Here is a 22824-nt window from a genome sequence, read left to right as displayed (position 1 = left end):
GGGTCTTGCTCAAGGACACTTCAGCAGAGCAGAACGGAGGGAGTCTTTTTAACCATGTCCTCAGACTGAAGGCTGTTTGCTATACTTGTAAACTCACATGGTTAGATTTAGCAGCAGATCACAGCTCTATGTGTGTGAGAAAAAAACACTTCAATCAACACTTCGACTGACGCGGAAAGAAAGCTGCATAACTAATCACCTCGCGCTCCGAGCACCTGCAGCATTGAGGCATAACGACCTAAATTCACCTGTGACGTAAACTTAAGGCAATGATAAAACTCAATTAGTTGTTCAACCAAAAGCTTTTCAAAACAAGATGAACAAAGTGCGCATCTCTTTGTTAAGGTTTGTTGTTTTTCCTGTGTGTGAGCTGACTGGTTGTGTATCTGAAGCTCCATAACCCCACCTAGTGGTCAATTACTCTCATAACTATATGTTCCTATGATGTAATCTTTTAACTATTTTATGACCCAAAATGTTTCTCATTATGCTCTTTTGTTGTTTTATTTCCTTGACCAAGCCGACATGAGAAGAAGAAAGCTATTTTTGAGCATTCTTCAAGCTCCATATTTCCTCATTTTATTCCACATTTGAATCGTGGTCGAGTCGTTGATACTTTCAGATCTGTGTAGCATTATGAATTAAAGATTGGGTCCCACGTTATGTAAAAACGGTCTTCATCTTTCTTCAGTGTCATGCTAAAGTGTGTGTTTAATGCTGGATATAAGCAAAACAGTACAATCAATGAGCCTCTACATATATATGTAAATATGTTCAGAATCCAAAACAGAAAAAAAACATTTGTTCTGCTCTTTAAATAAATCGAAATCCAGAGAATCACAAGCTAATGTGAACAATTTTAACAATGCAAACATGGGAGTTTGTTTGGTTGTCAAACACTGCTACAGAGAAGACTGACTGACTGCTACACACAGATGACGAGTAAGGAGAACCAACACAGTCTGCTGTGAAGATTAAGAAGAGTATTTAACCCATCACACTGGGACAGTCGGCCTCATTTCAAGGGGCCTCATCTGAAAGTATTCGACCACCCTGTAAATTGCTGGTTACAGTGAAGATATCAATTCAGAGAAAAAAAAAAAAAAAGGCTCAGCGGACGACACACACACACACACACACACACACACACACACACACACACACACACACACACACACACACACACACACACACACACACACACACACACACACACACACACACACACACACACACACACACACACACACACACACACACACACACACACACACACACAGCTGCAGAGGGAGGGACAGGATGAGAGAGTGAGTGGATGACACTGATGCTGTGAAAGCACTTTTATGTTGCTCGGCTATTGAAGCATCCCTATTATGGGAGTTGGTAACTATCTTTTTTCCATAACATGATGGTCAGGACAGAATGTCAGTGGGTCCGCCCACCTGTCTGTCAACTCACTCAACCCCTATTTACACAAATACACACACATCTCAGCCTGAATATTACAATGGATGAAGTCACAGAGCGTGATGAAAAACCATTTGGATTTTATTTCTGCTTTAAAAATTGGCAATTACTTTTTTTGAATGACTGAATAAAAGGGAATTCATGCTAAAATGTTGTAATTACATGATAAGAGGATAGCAGGTTGACTCAGGATTAATTACAACTTGAGGCAGTCAGTCATCTGTGTGCAACTCCGATTTGTTTGTGTATGTATCTGTGTCACTTTAATGGATGTGGGTTAGAGGGAAATGTCAGCGGGTTTGTGTGTCATTGAATATCAGGGTGAATATCAAGATGTGAGTCAACATGAGTGTGTGAGTTGTTTTTCAGGGCGTGCAGCCAATGTAGGAGCTCCATCCACAGCCTCATGTACAAGTGGTTACACACAGCCTGATTACAGACATGTCACTCATACACGCTGGGGCTAATGAGGACCGCAAGTGAGTGAGTAAGTGTTTGCGTGTGTCTCGCCTCCATCAACAACACAATGTGGATACTTTTATTTAAAGAAAGATCTTGGTAGGTTTTCACGAGTTTCTTGACCTTCCAATGATGCAATGAGTGACCTTATGAAACACCATGGTTTGCATTTGTGTGTTACCGCTTCAGAGAGCTAATGTGCATGTATGCATGAGTGTGTTAAATATGTGAATGTTGATACACACAAAGTGACTCATTTGGCTAATACAGCGGCGAGCATATTCAAAAACACAGCTGTTTGGCTCACATCAGAGACCACACATATTCACACAGAAATACATCAAAAACACACGAAACATTTTTTTAAACCTTATAGCAATCTGGGGCGCTGGTGGCACAGTGGTTAGTGTGCATGCCCCATGTATGGAGGCTGTGGTCTTCCACTGTCCTATCTCTCCATTAAAGGCACAAAAAGCCCAAAAATAAATCTAAAAAAAAAAAACCTTATCGCAATCTAAAAAGTTAAAACTTCTTCACTAAAGCTGCTTGAAGGTTCTCCACTTGCCTTCAACATCCCTAAAATCAGTAGTACACCATTAGGATTTTCTAAGTGCACCTGGCTGAGAACTAGTTTCAGCTATGACCTCAGATAAAACCACAGAGAGTTGTTCTACATCTGATTTCCTGTCTTCATAAAACATGTGTCAACTAGTAACATTTATAGAGGTGTTTGTGGGCAGATTTTGTAACCTAGCACAGAGCAAAGCCTGCAGTCTCCTAACACAACCAGTGGCCTGTTGCACACGCTATGTTTAATTTCTCTCTTAAGTTTTGTGAGCAGAGTCAACAGTTAACATAGTGGTGAAACTTGTTAGTATGTAACTTAAGTTGTGTCATTGTTTGGTTGCACCACAGAGACGTAAGGTTTATCTATAATAGTAGAGCGTAACGTCCAGACTAACCGAAATATTCCTGCAGAAATTACATTTTAACTTCATGTGACCAATCAGTGAAAAGCAGTTTTCTTCACGTTACAGTGTCTCCTCTCCTTTCTGATCGTCTTTAATCAGTCTAATGGCTGAAAATAACTTCTGTTGACTGCTGTTAATTCACAAACAACAAACAAAAAGGTATGTTAAATACAAAAAAAGCGTTATGCTAAGCTAAGGTGACAACAAAAGCCTACATTCTTAATCCACATCTAGTGTAAAACAGTGACATCGAGTGGTGAAATTGTCAATTACAACTAAAGGTAATTTAACCGTTCTCTACTAATGGACGGATGAAATTCTCTCTGCTTATGATGAAAATTAATAAATAAAAACATTTCTAATGAATGTTGTCTATTGCTGAGAACGCACTGCTGACGCCAAACAGCTGGTAAAAAGCTCAGCTACTCCTACTCCTCCAAGTTATCCATTTACAGAGGACTTAACACCTACCAGGAGCAATGTATAAGATTTAAGTTGTTGAAATGATCTCAGCTGGTGCAACACCTTAAAGGTTAGCAGTGTGTAAATTGTTTCCTAAAATTAGAAGTCTCGTTCAAACTTGGCTATGCTAGCTTACGCATATCTGGTGCAAACTGGTGTTGGGAGTGTAATTCTCATCATGTTGAACTATTTCTACTCATCTGAAGGTCATGCTTGTGCTATTGAAAGAAAAACTTCGAAGTGCTACTCACTCCATTCATGAGGTTCTCATGGTCTCCTGCTGGATGTGCACTGGCTGCCTTCTTCTGCCTACAAAGAGAGAGAGAGAGAGAGAGAGAGAGGGAGAGAATGAGAGAAGGAGAGAGAGAGGAGAGGGAGAGAGGAGAGGGAGAGAGGAGAGAGGAGAGAGGAGAGAGAGAGAAGGAGAGAGAGAGGAGAGGGGAGAGAGGAGAGAGAGAGAGAAGGAGAGAGAGAGGAGAGGGAGAGAGGAGAGAGGAGAGAGAGAAGGAGAGAGAGAAGGAGAGAAGGAGAGAGAGAGGAGAGGGAGAGAGGAGGGAGAGAGGAGAGAGAGAGAGAGAGAGAGAAGGAGAGAGAGGAGAGGGAGAGAGGAGAGAGGAGAGAGAGAGAAGGAGAGAGAGAGGAGAGGGAGAGAGGAGAGAGGAGAGAGAGAAGGAGAGAGAGAGAGAGAGAGAGGAGAGAGAGAGAGAGAAGGAGAGAAGGAGAGAGAGAGGAGAGGGAGAGAGGAGAGAGGAGAGAGAGAGAGAGAGAGAAGGAGAGAGAGAGGAGAGGGAGAGAGGAGAGAGAGAAGGAGAGAGACAGAGAGAGAGAAGGAGAAGGTGTATTATTACGTACCACAGGGAAAAGCAGGTAGTTATAATTTTGCAAATTGTGCAGTCAGCATTCAGTAAATCCTCGGGGGAAAACAACATCCTTCTCCCCCCTCAATAAGTGCAAGCCTGCATTTGAGTCATTGTTGTAGCTCTTAACTTAATAGAAACGAGCAGGCTGTTTAAATCCTTCTTTGAAAACAAGACAGATTTTTAAACAAATTGTATTTGGTTTGAAATCTCAATGATTCATGATTGTCTCCTGGTTTCTGGTTTCTGGTTTCTGGTTACTTTTTTGCTTTTTTCACTCTCAGTAACAAATACAACAGGTTGGCATTAACTAGTACTCTTAGTGTTTCAATTGGTTTTACTCCTTGCTGTGCTTTTACAAATGTATTTTAATTTACAGTAACCGGGATCTGTAATCAGTCAGTTTAATTATAATTAAATTATTGTTTGCTCTTTTACCACTAGAGGGTGTTTATGTGAAAACTATTACAATACTGCAAAGCCCTGAGGCTAGCACACAGACTCATTTATAGTTGTTCCTTTAAAACCATGGTATCCCTGAGGACATTCTTTATTTTCAACATAACACAACCATTCCACATTGTTGCCACACCCATTACTTCTTTAGCCAAGACAATCCTCCAAGGTATTTGTGCTATTTTCTAACTCTCAAATTTACAACCAGCATTTCCAGGGAGAGTAGAGTCTGCTCAGTTATTTGTCAGCGGGATGTGGGTTATTTTTAAAATGAGGAATTTGTTATTGTAACACAACTCTCAACTTTCCTGGTATGTCTCAAAACATGAATGTTTCCTTCAAAAGTAATCATGTAAAGGTCAGAACTGTGCTGGTTAGTATGTGTGTGATGGCTCACCCCTTGCAGCTCGCACACAGCAGCAGCAATACAGAGAGCAGCAGCACGGCAGTGAGGGTGCTAAGGGTGATGGCCAGGACCAGCTGCCCACTGCCAAGCCACGACGCCACACCAGTAGCAGCTGCCGCCCCTGACCCAAGGACACCTGCCTCCGGCCCCCACCACACTCCACTCAGCACCGGAGCCATGACGCATCACACTGTGGGCGGAGAGGACATCGGATAGGTACCACCTGGAGAAAACAGAAAAACAGCTACATTTAATGTGTTGTCTTCATTTCTTTTGAAGACTCAAAGAAAATGAAACCATTTACCAGCAATTATTTTCTTTTTTAAATTACACACTAATAGCCTCGAGCAAATGGGCCGTGTCGAAAAACCACTATAATAATACTTAAAATGAGATTCAATATGCAGGGGAATGATTTACATATTTTCCCCTCTCTAAATAGTTATTCTTGTTTGAGGATAAATTCAATTTACTAACGGATAAAGCTGCCCAGTTTTTCAAACTGTGCTCCATTTGTCAAGCAAACAAACTGAATTTACTTGAAAATGGTGCAGATTCTGATATGAAACAGTAACTACCAGGCAGTGAAAAACCTTTGATATCCTTAGAAAAACATCCAATGTGTTTAACAGTCTAAAATCCTACTTGAATGCAGGCCCTATAATGTCCTTCATAGTTTAACTCCCTTAAATGTATAATTCTTTTTTTAAAAAGGGGGGGTTAAAATGATTCACACATTTATGTTCTGCAAACAGCCAGCAGATGGCGGTCCATGTCAGAGTCAGACTGCAGTAGAGACCGTGAGTCTGCTGCAGTGGCCCCCCAGTCTACACAACTTAGTGACTGTCTGGGCTCTGTGTGCAGCATAAGTAACCTCATCACGTCTCCCTCTGACAGCCAAAGTTTGCTTTCTCTGAACTGATGAAGCCCCTGATGTTATCACGGCTGATTTATGGCGCTGTGTGGTGTTGCGGGGTGACTCACAGCCAGGGGTGGGGGGGTGGCAGGGATGAGCTAGTCTGAGCCCCAAGAAAATTCTGAACAAATAAAATGTGCAGTGGCGGGTTTGTATTGCATTGTGTACGCAGGCGAGGACATTTGTTTGAAAGAAATGGAAGGCAAACAGTATCAAGCCACAGATTAATTCCTATGCAGAATTTATTTTCTTGCTTATAGCTATCCAGGAAGCCTAACTAGGCTTGATTACATGCAGATACTGAGCGTCCCTGCGATACTAATACGACAGTGAAATATTAATGTTTTTATTGTATTAAAAGCTTTAGAGGCTATACTTCTATCCCTGTAAGGATGTGATACACGTTTGAGTGATATCATTCTTGCATGGCCTGGCAGAGAACACTTAACAATTTGAGCTAACGTTAGCTTCACGTGGTCTCCCGTCATCATGCGTTAGCAAAAAAGCTGAAGGAGATCCTTGAAAACTACTTTATTTTAAAGTTTCACCAGTTAAGAATTATCTTAACTTAAAATGTCTAAATTAATCCTAAAAGCTTTGATTTGAAAACATTTCCTACATCGTGCTAACACTAAACTCTAGGTTAGCAACACACACAGCTCTTTGCCATTTTGAAACAGAAGTTGCTAGCTAGCTGGCTAAGGTTATGGAGAAGAAGATTTGAATTGGAGGGCTAATGAGTAATGGTGTTAGAGAGTTGCATCATGTGCGATGTAAAGACCCTGAATGCTGGTATTTTACTTTCAACGTAACACTCAAAGCTAGCAGCACAATGCTCTTCTTTGCTGATTGAAAACAGTAGTTGCAAGTGGCAGCTTCACTAAGTTTTATTTATATGAAATCTTGTGTTTAGTACATTTCTATGGGATGGGGGGGGGGGGGGGGGAATTGGACTTGGAAACAAAGCATTTAAAGCAGTCTCAGAGGGATTTTCTCTACAGGAATATTGGAACAACTTTGGCAGGAATCTAAAGGCGATCATCCATCTTACTCTGTCTCTTCTTCTCTAATGTTTGAAGCAACTTGTATGTGGAAATGTGCCCAGATTAGAATGTGTGTTTTCTGAAGCCGGTGAAAAACTCCATTCTGTTTCTCTGCCTATATGCTAATGTGAGGAGGGAGTGTGGGAACAGGGGGACGCTCTCCTCGTCTTCTAGCAGCGAGGGGATGTTTTGCAGGGAGTCAGAAGGAGCCGCAGAAGCCAATTTTAACTTCTTCAAAGGACACTGAGGAATTCCTGTTTTTGTTGAAACGCCGGTTGAGTTTCCCCGCTGATGAAAAATACACAGGGGTTCATGTTGCTATCAGTGTGTGTGGCTAGTGAGAGGCAAACACAACCTTACCTTGACACCTTGGATGATTAGTCAGCTCAGCCTTGCCTGGAAGAGAGCAGATAAAAAAAAACGAGAAGGGGGGATTACTGCAATGTGGAAGGAAAGCACTGAGCTGAATATTATCCTGGAGGGTGGACGATGATGCTGAGTCTGTGTGTGTGGATGATGAATCTATGGCTGGGAGAGAGAGAGAGAGAGAGAGAGAGAGAGAGAGAGAGAGAGAGAGAGAGAGAGAGAGTGAGTGAGAGTGAGAGATGGAGAGAGAGAGAGAGAGAGAGAGAGAGAGATGGAGAGAGAGAGAGAGGGAGGGAGAGAGAGATGGAGAGAGAGAGAGGGAGAGAGAGAGAGATGGAGAGAGAGAGATGGAATGAGAGAGAGAGAGAGAGAGTGAGAGATGGAGAGATGGAGAGAGAGAGAGAGAGAGGGAGGGAGAGAGAGAGGGAGGGAGAGAGAGAGAGGGAGAGTGAGAGAGTGAGAGAGTGAGAGATGGAGAGAGGGAGATGGAGAGAGAGAGAGGGAGAGAGGGAGAGAGGGAGAGTGAGAGATGGAGAGAGAGAGAGAGAGAGAGAGAGAGAGAGAGAGAGAGAGAGAGAGAGGGAGGGAGGGAGAGAGAGAGAGAGAGGGAGGGAGAGAGAGATGGAGAGAGAGAGAGGGAGGGAGAGAGAGAGAGCGATGGAGAGAGAGAGAGAGAGAGAGAGAGAGAGAGAGAGAGAGAGAGGGAGAGAGAGAGACAGAGAGAGAGAGATTTGGGAGTGTGTTTGTGGTTTTAAATACCCATATCAAATACATATTGGGCAACAGGCTGTCTAGAACACACAACACACACTCTCCTTTGACACACTTCTCCACACTCGCTCCACACTTCTTAACATATTAACACATTCCCCCAGGCTTCAGTTATTTATTCACTTACACAGGTTGTACATGTAGTTAAATACAAATTCTGTATAAAACTACCCCTTGTGATTATGAACCTGTCCGACCAATGTTGAGTCAAAAATGTGGTCAAAATGTGTGCATTCTTCCACCCTTAGCATCACCAATCCCTGATAAATTTCCTTATATGGTTTGTCTGCCAGGCTTGTGTCCAGGTGTCACTATCTGCTGCTGCTGTGTGCCAGCTTGTCTGTGTGTGAGCCTGTGTGTGTGTGTGTGTGTGCACGCCTCTGCTGGCACTTAAACCAGAATAATTACTGGCTGCAACAGCGCTGTGTCACCATGGCAACATCCCCCTTCTTCCCATCAATGCTGTTGATAGTGTAAGAGAGAAAGAAAGGAATCACAAAAATGTTTTGAATGCTGTAGAGGATAACGAAGCAGCAGCAGGTGTGTGTTAAGGTATGTGTTTGTTTTGAGTGTGTGTGATGATAAGTGTCTTTACACCTGTTGCATATGTACAGGGTGATGATTAACATGATGAAGTGAAATAACCTTAAGAATGAAGTGCTAGACTTCAAATATTCTGCCAAAAAGAAAATCGACACCGGGTCTGAGATACTTGTCTCTTTTGTAAAGATGCTGTTTCAAGATGAAAAGAACCGACTTTAAGAGTCAACTTAGCAGAGCATCGTGACTCAAGCTTATGTGCATTTGTGTATCTATGAAGTCATTTACCTTAATCATTCACTCTAATTTAGAAGTATATGACACTGTTAAGTATACATAAAGGGTGTCATATTCATATAAAGGTAAAACCACCAGGGATCACTGTATCATTAAAAGCTGAATCATGGTCTGCTCTGATTGAATGAGCGTGTGCAAACGCTGATGTAAAAACACCATTGAATCGTTTTGTCAGGGCTGATCCATCTGACCAGATGGTTGCCTTTCTAGATGTATTATTAATTAAACAAATTGACAAGGACACTGAAAAAAACTTTGATAAATTAATAATGACATGTCAAAAAAACTGTAAAGCTGTAACCAGTAACAACAATGACTAAGTTTGATAGTATTAGAACTGACTGATATTTACAAGTAGTCAAAAAGAAAGAAAGAAGAAAAAAACAAAATCTTGATCATACAAAGGAAAGTAAAAAAAAAAAAAAAAATTGCTTCCATGCTTAATCCAAATCACTATTTATACAGTTGTATTTAATATTTTCATATCTTTTCATATTCAAGACTAGTAATGTTTAGTTAATCCTGGTTGTATATACATTCTCATTCTTAGTTTTGATATTTTTAGCGCTTATTTACTTTGTATTTAATATTATATTGTGTTTATTTGCTGTATATATTGTGTGTTTGGACAACCTGCTGCTGTAACGCCACAATTTCCCAGTTTGGGATCAATAAAGTCATTCTATTTTATTCTATTCTATAGCGACAGGCTGACTTGGTCTGGTTTTATCAGTAGCTTAAGTTAGCTAAGGTAAACTATCATTAGCAAACCTTAATATAGTTAACTTTGCATGTCCGCATTTTAATTTTTACCATCATAGCCATTCATGGCCGTAATGACTGTTGAATAATTCTATAATTGAGACAGAAAAGTCAGCACACTAAAGTCTGTCAACACGCTGATGAAGGCCGAGCGCTGAAACGCGCCAATTGCCGTTTTGTACGCTGCTCTTACCCGGATAAAGGAAACTTGAAGGACATTTAGTGTCCACCTGAAACTGTATTTGCTGTTTTTATTCTATAATTGTACATGTGTTAGCCTTGCCTTTAAAAAAATAAATGTGGGTTATACATTAGCTGAAGAAAAAAAAGACTGTTGATATTCAAACTCAAATGTCTGCCGCAAATTCCCCATTTGCACATTTACAGAAAACAACTCTTACTGCTAACCAATTATTAGGCAACATGGCAGAATCCAGAGCATCTACTGCCCAGGGGTAGGTAAGCCTGAGTAAATGAAAAAGTTTTAATCAGTATCATGGTGATTGCTCATGTGTAACTCTCTCGTCATGGAAAAGGAGTAGGCAGAAGAGCCGGAGGTCAGAGTGCAGCGCATGACACTTTTGCTAATTGGTTAGTGGAGTGTTGTGTGGCTTGATCTGAGTCAGGGCTCTGTTTAAACACCAGCTTTATTTCAGCTCACAGCATCAACAGCTTGGACCAGCAGGAGGTATTCCCTAAATTTAACTAAAAAGTTCACTGAGTAAAAATATCACACCAAAACTTTAAAGTTAATCTGAGGCATATTCTTCCATCCCCTCTCATTCCTGTTTTCCCTGTAGCCTGAGTCTGCCACATTTGATGAATTTAAGTAAATCATCATCTTAACTCAGATGAACAACCTGTTCAATATAAACACACTTCCAGCCCAAGATAGCATTTCTGACATATTCCACTGCTGTGTTCTAAAATACAATAAGACTAATGTGTCTGTTCTTCCCTCTGAGGACACATTCTTTCCTCAAATCTTGATAAATTGCAGCCATAAAAGCTTTGGGATCTTTTTAGTGTGGAAAACTAACAGGCCACCGCCATGTGATAGGGCCAAGGGCTACAACTGTACTCCCTCATGCTGTCACTCTCCTTATTTCAGGCTATAATGAAAGAAAACAGAAGCTTCGGAGGAGAGACAATCAGGGTGTCTGTTTTCTGTTTCATGCCACAGAAAATAACTGACTGGAAAAGCCATTTGAATAGGAATGTGTTTTGGGAATTACAGGCACAAATCCAATTTCTGGCCTCACACAGCTGCACACACACACTTACAGAGACCTGAGTCGAACCACAAGCTCCATCAAAGCATAACCTTCATCGCAAAAGAAAATAAGGCAAGTGTGTGTGCGTGTGTGTGTGTGTGTGTGTGTGTGTGTGTGTGTGTGTGTGTGTGTGTGTGTGTGTGTGTGGAGTTCATCTGTTGGACAAGCTGTTGGATAGCAGCAGAAGATAAATCAGAAAGATTTAAAAAAAAAAAAAAAAAAAAAAACATCCACCAGCAAAGCCGTGCTGTAGTTTCTGTAGATGTGACACCCTCCCTCTGCAGGGTCCTCTGGTTGCACACAGGCAGGGAAGGTTTACAGCTGCATGGCTGCTGAGATATGAGCCCCGGGAAGCTTCTCAGAGGACTGCCTGAGGCATTTCCACAATAATAAATAATCCAGTTTTTAGAAGAGAGAGAGAAAAAGAAAACTCAACTTTCTTGGAGAAGTCATGCAAATTGAGGCAGCCCAGCAGGAATATCAAAGTTGCATTTGGAGAATTACAAAAGAAGAAGAGAAGTGATGACTGGAGTTTTTTTTTTTCAAACAATGAGAGAGTTTTGGTTTTTCCACAGAGACTTCATTTTTGCACTGTTTAGGGAAATGCATTGTGAACTATTGTTACAGATGCACTGTATGCAAAAGTGCTATTTCAACTCATTTTCTCTGATCTCTGTAGGCTGTTAAAACAGAACCGTGCAGAAAAAACAATGCACATTTGGGGTAAACATATCTTACATTTGACATAATTCTGCAGGGGGGGGGGGGGGGGGGGGCTCCTTTATTGACATTTGTGTTTGGCAAAAGGAATCAATGGCATGCCAATCAGCTCAAGTGGTTGGGGCAAATACAAGAAGTTATACGCAAACTCATGAAATGCAAAAAAGAATAAAAAGTAAGACAATTCTAAACCTGCAGAGATAGCTATGTAAATAAAGATGTAAAGATGTAAAATATATAATCAAATTGAATCCACACATTTTCCTTTCAAAGGGCTTTTGGGGGTTTTCCAATTATCTTTTCAAAAGAAAAACAATGAACAAGAATGCACCACATAAAACACAGACCAATGACCATCTTGTGTCCTGACCTCGGGGCCATTTGGATGGTGGGGGACGGGAGGATTGGGGGAAGGGGAGATGGAGGATGGTGGGCTGCTGCCAGGGGGCGAGAGAGCAGAAGATGAAGAAGAAGAAAGACAAAGAAGGAGAGAAAGAGAGAGGGGGGGATTCTTGAGAATGATGGAGACCATAATGACACGAAAAGAAACAAATTGAAATGACGCTATAAGTATAGGCGTGTATAGATGCAGTCACACACACTCGCACACACGCACACATGCCCCATGGGAGTGTCAATGAAAATCATCTCCTAACAGGCTGCGGTGCAACAGGGATCATACCCTGCCTGAGACATTGCAATCAAGTGCATTAAAATGCACACAAAACATTTGCATAATAATGGAATATGTGTTGAATCAAATGCAGTTTGGCAAATAATTAATCAACGGCGTTAGTTCATAACTGACGAGCGTGGCCAGAAGGCGTGTCTGTGAATTTATATTATATTTAAATTCTAGTCAGTGTCATACAGTCTAATTTACTAATCAGTGTCCGTCTCTGCATGTGTGCCAGCAAGCTTGTACAAGCATGAAAACAGGTGCTTCAAACCAAGGGACATCATTTGTGTTGCCATAGCAACACGGTCCCATCCTTAGGGTTAATGGTGTTAGCATGAGAAATTGATTTATCTTCCCTTATCAGGGGAAATTGAAACTGCATAATTTATCAAGCCCTCTGCTCCCCTTACTCATATTACAGATATGCGTGTTTCATATTCATCTGTACACAGACAGAGCCGCTATATCTGCTCAGAGTGGACTTTACATCGATCTCCCACTGGGGACGTGTAAACGAGATATGAAGCGTCTTCCCCAAGCAGATAAACGTTTCACTCCCTGGAGATTTAACAAGATACACCGAGCATCTTTTCTTTCATTCCTCCACCATGCAGAGCATTTTCACATATGTTGGTAGTTTCATTTCATTTGTGCAATGAAAACATCTTGTATATCTGGGTCGTTTTATGGTAAACAGAAGTATCTGGTTTCATTTTCTTTTCCCCTCGATTTCCCTCCCAGCTGCGAGGCCACAGAAACAGCAACATGTGTCTTAAGTCTTCACCATAAAAGATCCCCTCTCTAAACAGTTGTGTGTTCTGAGTGACCTTGCAGATTCATTCCAGGCTGCGTGGTTATGTGGATGGTTAGTGTAAACACGTGTGTGAGCCTGCCTGAAGTTAATGTCACTTTGCCCTATCTGAAAGAGACATTTCCTGTCCTCTTCTCCCTTCTCGAGGAAGTTAGTGACTCTGATGTTTTTCTTGTTTTTTTAAAAGCCTGCAGATGTTTTGGTGTGAAGAGAAACATAACCGAGCCTGAAACTACTATATTCTAATCGGATGATTACGACTCACTGAGACTGTATCATAAATAAGAAAGCTCTGAATTTCACTGTATTTTCACAAATGGAGGATGGTAAAATCTTTCTGGAAATCATTCAGCATAATTTATTTTCACTTCTGGTAAGCTTTTTCCCCCCATTTCATTTATTTTATCTAATCTTTTGTAGCTGTTTTTCCCCATGCCCGAGGCCATTGCTCTGCATTCAAATCTCGTGGACTTGATTCTGTGAGTTCAACAGTGTGTGACTGTGCAAGGCGCTAACACACTCTACAAAAAGAACACTTAAAGCCTTGCGATTTCAGTTCCACTTCTCTCCTTTCCTGACTTCTTTTCATCCATGTGAGAAACAAGCTTTCTCAGACTTGCTTACTGGCACCTTTCCTTATACATGATAAATCATCCAATTTAAATTCTTTTTCGCATGCACCCTCAGCTGTTTGGAAAGAGGAAGTGTAAACACCCAAAACCACAGCCGTACCTCTGAACACGAGAAACAAAAACGTACATGCACTTCTTTGACTGACATGTTTCAGCCAAGCTACTTAAAGCAAACATCACTTAAATACAAATCTAACAAACTTTAGCTAAATTCCACACGCGTCTTTTTTTTTTTTTTTTTAATCATTCCCCAAATGTTTACAGAGAACTTTCATTCCCCTGAGTGAAAAAAAAAAATCTCTGCCATTGTTTCAAATTGATTAGCTCTGTGACAGCGCCAGTCCTCAGCTAATAATAAAATGCTTAAACAAAAGCGGATTCAGTAATTGTTCATTGAAGCAAGTGTGTGTGATTAAATAAACCAGCCAGGCGTGTCATCCCAATATGTAAATGGAGACAGGGAGCGTGAAAAAAAGATGCATAGTTGAAATGATTCTAGGGATTGTCACTCACGTAAGTGACCTTCTCTGCAAACACGAAGAGAGGGATAGCATAGGGTGGGGTGGGGGGTGGGGGGGCTGTTGTTGAACTGTTGAACTCAGGGAATCTCAGTATGAGGATAAAGCTATGCCTGCTAAGTGAAGATGCTATCAATGTTGTGTTTGACTTTAAAATTTTAAATCATACTGAATAAACTTCAGACCCTTTCCTACACTAATACTAATAGATACACACACTCCTGATTAGAAATACCGTCGTTTTATTCACTATTCAACGGCTGTATGCATTCAATTTCTCCATCATTGTCACCTTGAGATGAAGATTAGCATTAGAGTGAATGAGAAGCAGATACAACCACATCATTATTCAGTGGTACTGGCCTTTATGTGTTGAATAGCTGCCAAGATAAAGGGATTATCAGGGTGGACAGAATAGGATGAGGGATGTTGTATGTGTGTGTGTGTGAGACTGTGTGTGTTATTCTAAAAGCTGCTAATGAAATGCAACAGATGCCTGGAGACACATCTCCTTCTCGCGCTTGCAAATTCGCAAAAAGGGGACGCATTGACAATAATTACACACACATTTCCCCTGCGACAGATTCATGAATAAGAACACATAATTCTTTTTTCTGAGTCTAATACACACACACACCTTCAAATGTTGAGGCTGATGCTCGCCATCAACTTCATTTATCTCCTTCTGTGAAACTAGCTTTTTGGAACAAAGGCACAGGGGCCATCGGGCAAATTAATAGGAGATGTGTGTGTGTGTGTGTGTGTGTGTGTGTGTGTGTGTGTGTGTGTGTGTGTGTGTGTGTGTGTGTGTGTGTGTGTGTGTGTGTGTGTGTGTGTGTGTGTGTGTGTGTGTGAGCAGAACGAGCAACTGGAACAAACTGGAGCAAAATGGAAATGTGATCCCTCCTAGGCTTGGCTTTATTAAAGGACCAAGACTAGGTGAATGGCAGGGGGTCAGCCCCTTTCGACCCTCCATAACATCGGGATATATGACGTTTGCTAATGGCTGTGTGTGTGTGTGTCTGTGTGTCTGTGTGTGTGTGTGTGTCTGTGTCTGTGTGTGTGTGTGTGTGTGTGTGTGTGTGTGTGTGTGTGTGTATTTGAGGAAGGGTCAAGGAAGAGAAGAGAAAGGACATGGCAGAGTTAGGAGTGAAAAAGTGAAGGAGTGGAAGGAGGCAGAGGAGTGCTCTTGCAGCTTCTGACCTTTTCGGGCGACATTTTTCAGACAGACTTATTCTGGGAGGATTGTTGTATATCACACACAACACACACGTATACACGCCTATCTTACCAACTGAGGACTACATTCTGAAGTGTCTAAGCGGGGACGCCTGTTTCCGATCATTTAATAAGTCCAAAAATATATCTGAAAAACTAACCATTAAGATTTTAACCATAACATACTTGGAATGAACTTGTAATGTGTTTTTTTTAAAAGAGGGGAATCGCAGGCTTGATCAGTGTCTACCTATCTCAGAGGAGGCCTCCATGCACAGCAGCTTATAAGTGAATGTTCACTTCATCACTATTTAAACATTTCTCTAATTCAAGTATCACAAAAACAAATCATTGTCAACTTTACACATGCACACAAACTTGCCTGTCCCCTGTTGCATTTCTTACAATTGTATTTCCACCTGTCTTTGTTTTTTTGTCCATCTCTTCTTCCTCCACCTTTCTCGCTTCATCCATTCATCCCTGCCCTCACCTAGCCTTTGTCCCTCTCCAGACCTTGGCACATTCAACATGTCTGACATCCCATAAAGATATGGTAAAATATGGAAGCCTGCAGGAGCTCAAAGGGCAAATCTGCAATCAGAACCTGCAGCTGGGGGAGGGGTGGTGGACAGTTGGGGTGGCTGAGGGGGGTTGCAGCCAAAACATTCATGGCAACCTCTTCAGCAGCCAGGAGAAGGGGGGGGAAGGATGCTGAAGAAATGGCAAACCCTCAGACAGCCATCTTCGGATCTCTGGTAAAATCCAACCACCGCACGCCCGAGCAACTCTGGAAGATTGCAGGAGGCAGATATGGATCAGCCTCCGCCTTTTTCACTCTTCCATTTGATTCTTTATTTCACAGGCTGAAGCTTTTTCCATATTTCATTCTAGTAAGTAGGAAGGAAGTGTCTTCAGTAAAGAAAAGGCACTCCAGGTGAGAGAGGAGGATACATTTTATGTGCATGAAATGTAGGTTTTGTTATCATCCCAAAGGAACAGTTCAGAATTTGAGGAAATATATTTGTTTGCTTTTATGCCCAGAGTCAGACACGAAGATCAATTCAACACTTATGGTAAAACGATTAATGTAGAAATCAGTTGAGGATTTAGTACTATTTCTTCTTCTTGTTTAACATTTGCAAGAATATTCCCAAGATAAATTCAATGAAATTGGAATCAGATTTCTGTAAGGACTTTACAAACACACAAGAGTTTAAAGGTACGCATTAGAGTTGCTGAATGCAGTACATTCATTTAACAGTGAACAAATCATATATAATAGATTATAATACAGAAAAACATTTATCAACAAATGGGTGACGGGTGCCACAGCCCATCTCTGATCAGTTAATGGGGTTGGCTCAGAGTGTCCCGAGGGAGAACTGAAAACCAAATGAACTGACTAAATGTGCATCAAAGCAGGAAACACATTTCCTGCTGGTTACAGAAAATCTGCTGTCTGTCTCTCTTACACATGCACATAATTATTAATGCACACACATGGAGGAAGGAAGTTAAGAGAAAACCTGACACACACACACACACACACACACACACACACACACACACACACACACACACACACACACACACACACACACACACACACACACACACACACACACACACACACACACACACACACACACACACACACACACACACACACACAGTCAAGTGAATAGAGATGAACCAATTAGCAGGGGACAGAAATCAGCGTGACAGAGAGAGATGGGGGGGGGGAGTGAGAGAATGTGAAAGAATACATTAAAGCACTCAGTGTGCAGGCAAATGCAGCTGAGACACCTTCACACTCTGACACTTTCAAGGAAAGCTGAGGTGGCCAGAGGCAAATCCATCCTGTCACAGTGAAAGGATAATGTGGAGAGATGCATGGAGAGAGTGGGACGGACAGGAGTGACACTCACTGATATTATTCATAGATTGACACAGAGGGACTGAGGAGGAGAAGTTAGTTGAATACAGACAGTGAATACTGCTGCCCAAATAGTATAGCACAGACAGGTGTCAAGTGCTGTTTCAAAAGAAGCTGCACAGCACGCCATTCTATCAAAAGATTTTTTATTAGAGCTAAAGGGATGATTCAACTTAAACCAATTTAACGGTGTTCAACAGAAAATTCATGAACAATTGCACACAGAAACTTCAAGAAACGCTGAAGATGTAGGTACCCATCTGGTGTTGGTAAAGTTGTCAATAATAAAAATGCAACATCTTGTTTCAACTTTTTCCAATAAAGCTTTTCAAGTTAGTTGCAATAAAAGAAGCACAGCCTGTGGTTAGAATTTGCAAAAGCGTAACATTGTGAAACACTGATTTCTTAGATAAAATAAGATATTAAAACACCATGATTAAGAAGAGACACAAATCAATCCCCTTTCTCCCAGATAAAGTTCCTGTTTGTGTGACCAATCCAGTGCCCCTGATTCAAGAGCAAATCCAGCAAAAGCTAGAAGACTGATTCCCAAACTTTTGCAATGAAGATAACTCCAAGCTGCCATGTTTGACTAGTTATTTGATGGGAAAAGCTGAAAATACCGACCCCTTGTTTTGTCCCCTGAGGGCAGGGGACAAAACAAATGACTTGTTGCTCTTTGGATGCATAGAACATCATCTGAACTTTCCACATTAGTCAAAGAAATCTGGTACATGCTAATGTGACTTGAGCCAGAAAAAAAATGCTGTTTAGCCACAAACTGCACCAGGTACCACAAACGTGGGTCACCTTGAGAGGAATCACAAAGTGCTGTTTTAATTAAAAATGCGTTCTGTTTTTTCCATCATTCTTATCTTTCACTTCCCTACACACGACTCTGCACACAAACACACACTTATCTAAAGTCTCACACAACACACACTCTTCCAGAGTGCCCCTCCATATCAAGAGCCATTACATTACAGCTTTTGTAAATTACCTCTTGATGCCCCTGACAGTTAACTCATATGAGCCCATTAGAAGAGCCCTCGACACTTATCCCACTCTGCACAACACACACACACACCACACGGCTCTGACCCCTCGAGTGCCGCTGATGGTGATTTCTTCTAGTGATATCAGCCTGGGTGAAATGTGTAATGCCACATATGACATCATATTGTGGCTTGGTTATTACTTAAGGACTTCCAGATAGTCTATCAGCAGCATATCAATGACTGTTAATCAGGCTATCAGAGCACAAAGAGTGCTGCTCGATGTAGATGGAGAGAATTACACAAAAGAGGAAGTCAATTACAAGAACATGTTGTTAACTGCCTCTTGATCCTTGTCTGTCAGCTGCCCTCCCATTTTTCTCTGCCGTTTATAATCCAACAAAAAAAGAAAAGATCATTAAAATAATCTTTAAAAAAAGTCCAACTCAAATTTGTGTGATTGTTGCTTTGGAAGATTAAGCGGCGGAGATAGAAAAAAAGCCTGGCAGTTTACTGTCAGCAGTCACAGCAAGGAGCATGAAATCATCTCCTGAGGAGGCATTAACAGCATTAACAGAGCCGGAGCAGAGATTGCAGATTTTGTCCTATAAGCTGCTTGGCCACAAAAATGACATCTGAAATCCCCTAGATTCCCTTTGACAAAACTTGTTGTGTAAGATTCCCTAGATATCATCAAAGTTTGGAACAATCCATCAGTTACATCTGCCATCCCGTCGGTTACTAGGACAAACATTTCTTGTGTAATATTTCCCAGTTAATAGGTCAGATCCTTCAATTCACTTACATTCATCAACAACCCCTTACTTTCTACTAAATGAATCGTCCTCATAAGCTTTCCTAGAAATCAACAACAAAGTGTGGGACCTACAATTTGAAAATGTTCACAGTGGATACTTACAGTATATGTACTTAAAACATGTTGACTATCAGAGCCAAATGTCAGAAAATGTTGCATTTAAAGTAGGTGCACACTGTAAACATTGTACATTCCAACTTTCATCTCTGACAGGATTCAAGTAGAGGTTAAAGAGTCTGTCAGGATGTGTCTGTTTGGGAAGTATTGAAGTTTGACCACCAGGGTTAAGCTCTGATTTGAGGACGCTTGCCAATTGTATTCAAGTGAGGAGTCTAAAAATATCCTAAATGCACAAACACACAGGCACACACAGGCACACACAGGCACACACAGGCACACACACACACACACAGGCACACACAGGCACACGTGGACCTAACCTTCCCAGGCAAATAAGCTGGGGGAGAAGAGGGATTCCCGAGAGGAATTAGTGGAATGTAAACAGGCCACACACACACACACACACACACACACACACACACACACACACACCCCCACACATGCTTTATCCGCGGTCGTGAGACGATGGCCTCATCTGGAAAAAAGATGCCCCCAGAGAGCACAGTAGCTTGTTGGGAATCGTCCCTGCACTGTCCTCCAAAAGGCCCCGTGAGAGGCTACAGGAATGCAAAGGCATGCTGGGAAATGTGTCAACCCCTTCACCCTTTTGATTTGTACTAAGCATCCTGTGTGAAGAATGATGAGTAAAAAAGATGCAGCAGAAGCACTCAGTCTAAACCATGGCCCGTTCAAATTTTATGAAAAAGTCAGAGAGTATTATTCTTATCATCCCTCAACTCATTGTTGCACGCACATATATATGTACACACACACACACACAAACACACACATGAACATACGCAATACTTCATTCTAATCCTCTGCATGGCTCAGATAAATGACATTGGCCTTTCTCCTGTTAATAAAGCCCTCTGGATCACACACACACACACACACACACACACACACACACACACACACACCTTCAATCCTCACTGTGTGTTTGATTTAAGACACACAGTGAGGATCAGTGTACATCAAATACCCAGGATGCACTTCAGCAGTTCTCAGACTACATTAATCAAGTATGTTGTTAGGTTTTGGATGGAGTGGATGTAAATTTAACATGGTGCTTTTTTAATGATGTACACTGATTCAAAGCAAAGCCTGGCCGTCTTTAACACTTTCTCCTCCGTATGACACCATTGTAGTGTTATTAGGCCTATGGCCCGCATTACCAGCTGCTCCAGAAATTACTTTCTGGGTCGCTGGGGGATTACTGTAAGGCTAACACCACAGCACAGAGACCTGGGGGCCACAAATGGGTCAAACACCGTCTCATTTTAAAAAAGCTGCTAAAACAATGAAACACCCACAAGTAACCTTGAACGCTCATTCCTTAAAGAATGAGAATCCACGAGGGGACCCTTTGCACTTAATTAGCGAGGAAAAAAGTCTAGACGAGAGAAAGTAAACAGCAGCTTACTTCCTGTGTTTTGGCTTCTTCTCCCGGCCTTGCCCTGTGGTTAGCTTTGTTGTTCGAGTTAGCCTTCCTGCTGCATGTGGCTATGGCAGCTATTGTTCTGCTGACAGGCTCCTTATAAACAGCTGCTTTTACCTCATGTCTCTGTTGCTATGCCGCCCACAACTTCTGCAAAAAAAAAAGGCAAGAAAGAATTAGTGGTTGTCTCTCTAGAAGAGGGTGAATTCCCATTGTCTCAAGTGGTAAATTATTTATTTAGCAAGTATAGCAACTGTGTTTATTTCAGCTTTCAAGGGTGGGTGAAGTTTGCACAGTTGGCCATAAAGATGCTGATACATTTGTTTAGGAATACCACACGGGTGTAAGGAAAAAAAAATATTTGAGGAAATGAAAAAAGCTTCAAAAGATCAGCCATGCTTGAAGCTAGCAGGAAAAGAAGTGCTTTTAACTGTCACAATTAATTTCAACAGGGGATATGATAAAAAGTTTTGGTAAAATGGTCTAACAGTTCACTGAATGGTCAAAATATTCCAATGAAATAGCCAGACTGAAAAAGGAAAAGCTTCCAAAATCGGATCTCTTTCACATGCATTTCTTTAAAGGTAAAGTAAACTTAGGCATGTGTTAGATAGATAGATACTTTATTGATCCTGAGGGAAATTTAAGCATCCAGTAGCAGGTTACAAAGACGTACATGACATGAAACATTTGTTACAAATTAACCACAAAGCCGACCCCCCCCCCCCCATACATATATATTAACACCCAAAAAGATTTAAAGAATACCTCTAGATGAATTAAACTTAAACTGTGCAATTAAAAATAGACTTATACAAGAAATGTACATAACCCATGCAGGGATAGAAATATATGTGACATTTAAACAATAACATATAAACAAAAACAAAAAATCTGTAATTAGACCTGAATATAAAAAAGTGTTGACCTTCTGAAGTTGTGTTGTTTATATATGTACAGCAATGTTTAAAAAGAAGATAGTGCAAAATTATCAAAAAACAGACATTAAATAACAGGCAGTGCAAACATTAAATTAAAGGTGTTTGGAGTTAGCCCAAAAGAACTACATCATCCTCTGACATTTTGACAGAAAATTTAAGAGACAGACTTAAATGGAAGTTGAAGAAGACATACACTGAGTGCTGCACGACAAACTCCCAGGAGATGTAATTTACCCCCTTAAGGACATCAGCACCTTTGTGAGGCTAAAAACTCTCAATGGAATGTATTGACCTGAGATCTCAAGCTTAAGTTTAACTCAAGTACACAGTCCTCACTGAACACAGAAGCGCTTGTTATTCACCTCAGACTCCTATGAATAATTGATCAATGCGCGGGTGCTGCTGCTGATCCATATGATGATTCAGTAATGAGCTCCATAATATCCTCCTGGGATTTGCTGATTCAAGCGTCACAGAGTTTCAGAGGGAATATGGATTTTTAGGAAGAAGCGACAGCGAAGAAGAAATGTATGGAAAAAAGGTGTGATACAGTACGTGACATATGTTACAATCTGGACTCACACCTGCTACACACATGGTGTTCATTAGTGCACTGACCCATACAGAAGAACTGCTGACAGTGCAGACAGCCCTGAAGTCTGCCAGTGTTTGAATGCAGCACCATGGCCTGAAAATGACTAAGAGATTGATTTGGTCAAATCTACGTCGCATGTAGCAAGGTAGTTTTTCATAGTCTGACAATTGAGTGAGAGTGAGTTAGTGTTTTTTTTTACTGTTACTAAGTCATATAGTTAGATTCAGAGATTAAAGGACGGATGATGATTGTTGAATGATAGAAAACAAAAAAAATTAGATTCCCAAGATTTTCTGTTTCCAGCTTCCAATAACATTTATATTAATATTTATGCTGCATTTTATTGTCTTCAAT

The 22824-nt window shown here is 41.1% G+C and overlaps 1 protein-coding gene across 2 annotated transcripts in view; it reads right to left on the bottom strand.

Moving 5' to 3' along the window:
- Positions 1 to 22824, bottom strand: part of pag1 (phosphoprotein membrane anchor with glycosphingolipid microdomains 1) — a 56690-nt gene that overhangs the window by 12634 nt on the left and 21232 nt on the right. The window contains exons 2-5 of one of the 2 annotated variants that reach the window (XM_020652356.3): positions 20920 to 21084; positions 7398 to 7433; positions 5070 to 5301; positions 3611 to 3668 (exon numbers count right to left, since the gene is read on the bottom strand). In XM_020652356.3, coding sequence (XP_020508012.1) covers positions 3611 to 3668; positions 5070 to 5257 — 246 coding nt within the window. In that variant the 5' untranslated portion in view covers positions 5258 to 5301; positions 7398 to 7433; positions 20920 to 21084. The remainder of the gene's footprint in view (positions 1 to 3610; positions 3669 to 5069; positions 5302 to 7397; positions 7434 to 20919; positions 21085 to 22824) is intronic. The other variant, XM_020652357.3, reaches the window with a different exon arrangement.

The sequence above is a fragment of the Labrus bergylta genome, chromosome 19 (assembly GCF_963930695.1).
Source record: "Labrus bergylta chromosome 19, fLabBer1.1, whole genome shotgun sequence".
Classification (NCBI taxonomy): Eukaryota; Metazoa; Chordata; class Actinopteri; order Labriformes; family Labridae; genus Labrus; species Labrus bergylta.
This window is presented reverse-complemented; position numbering and strand designations above follow the sequence as displayed.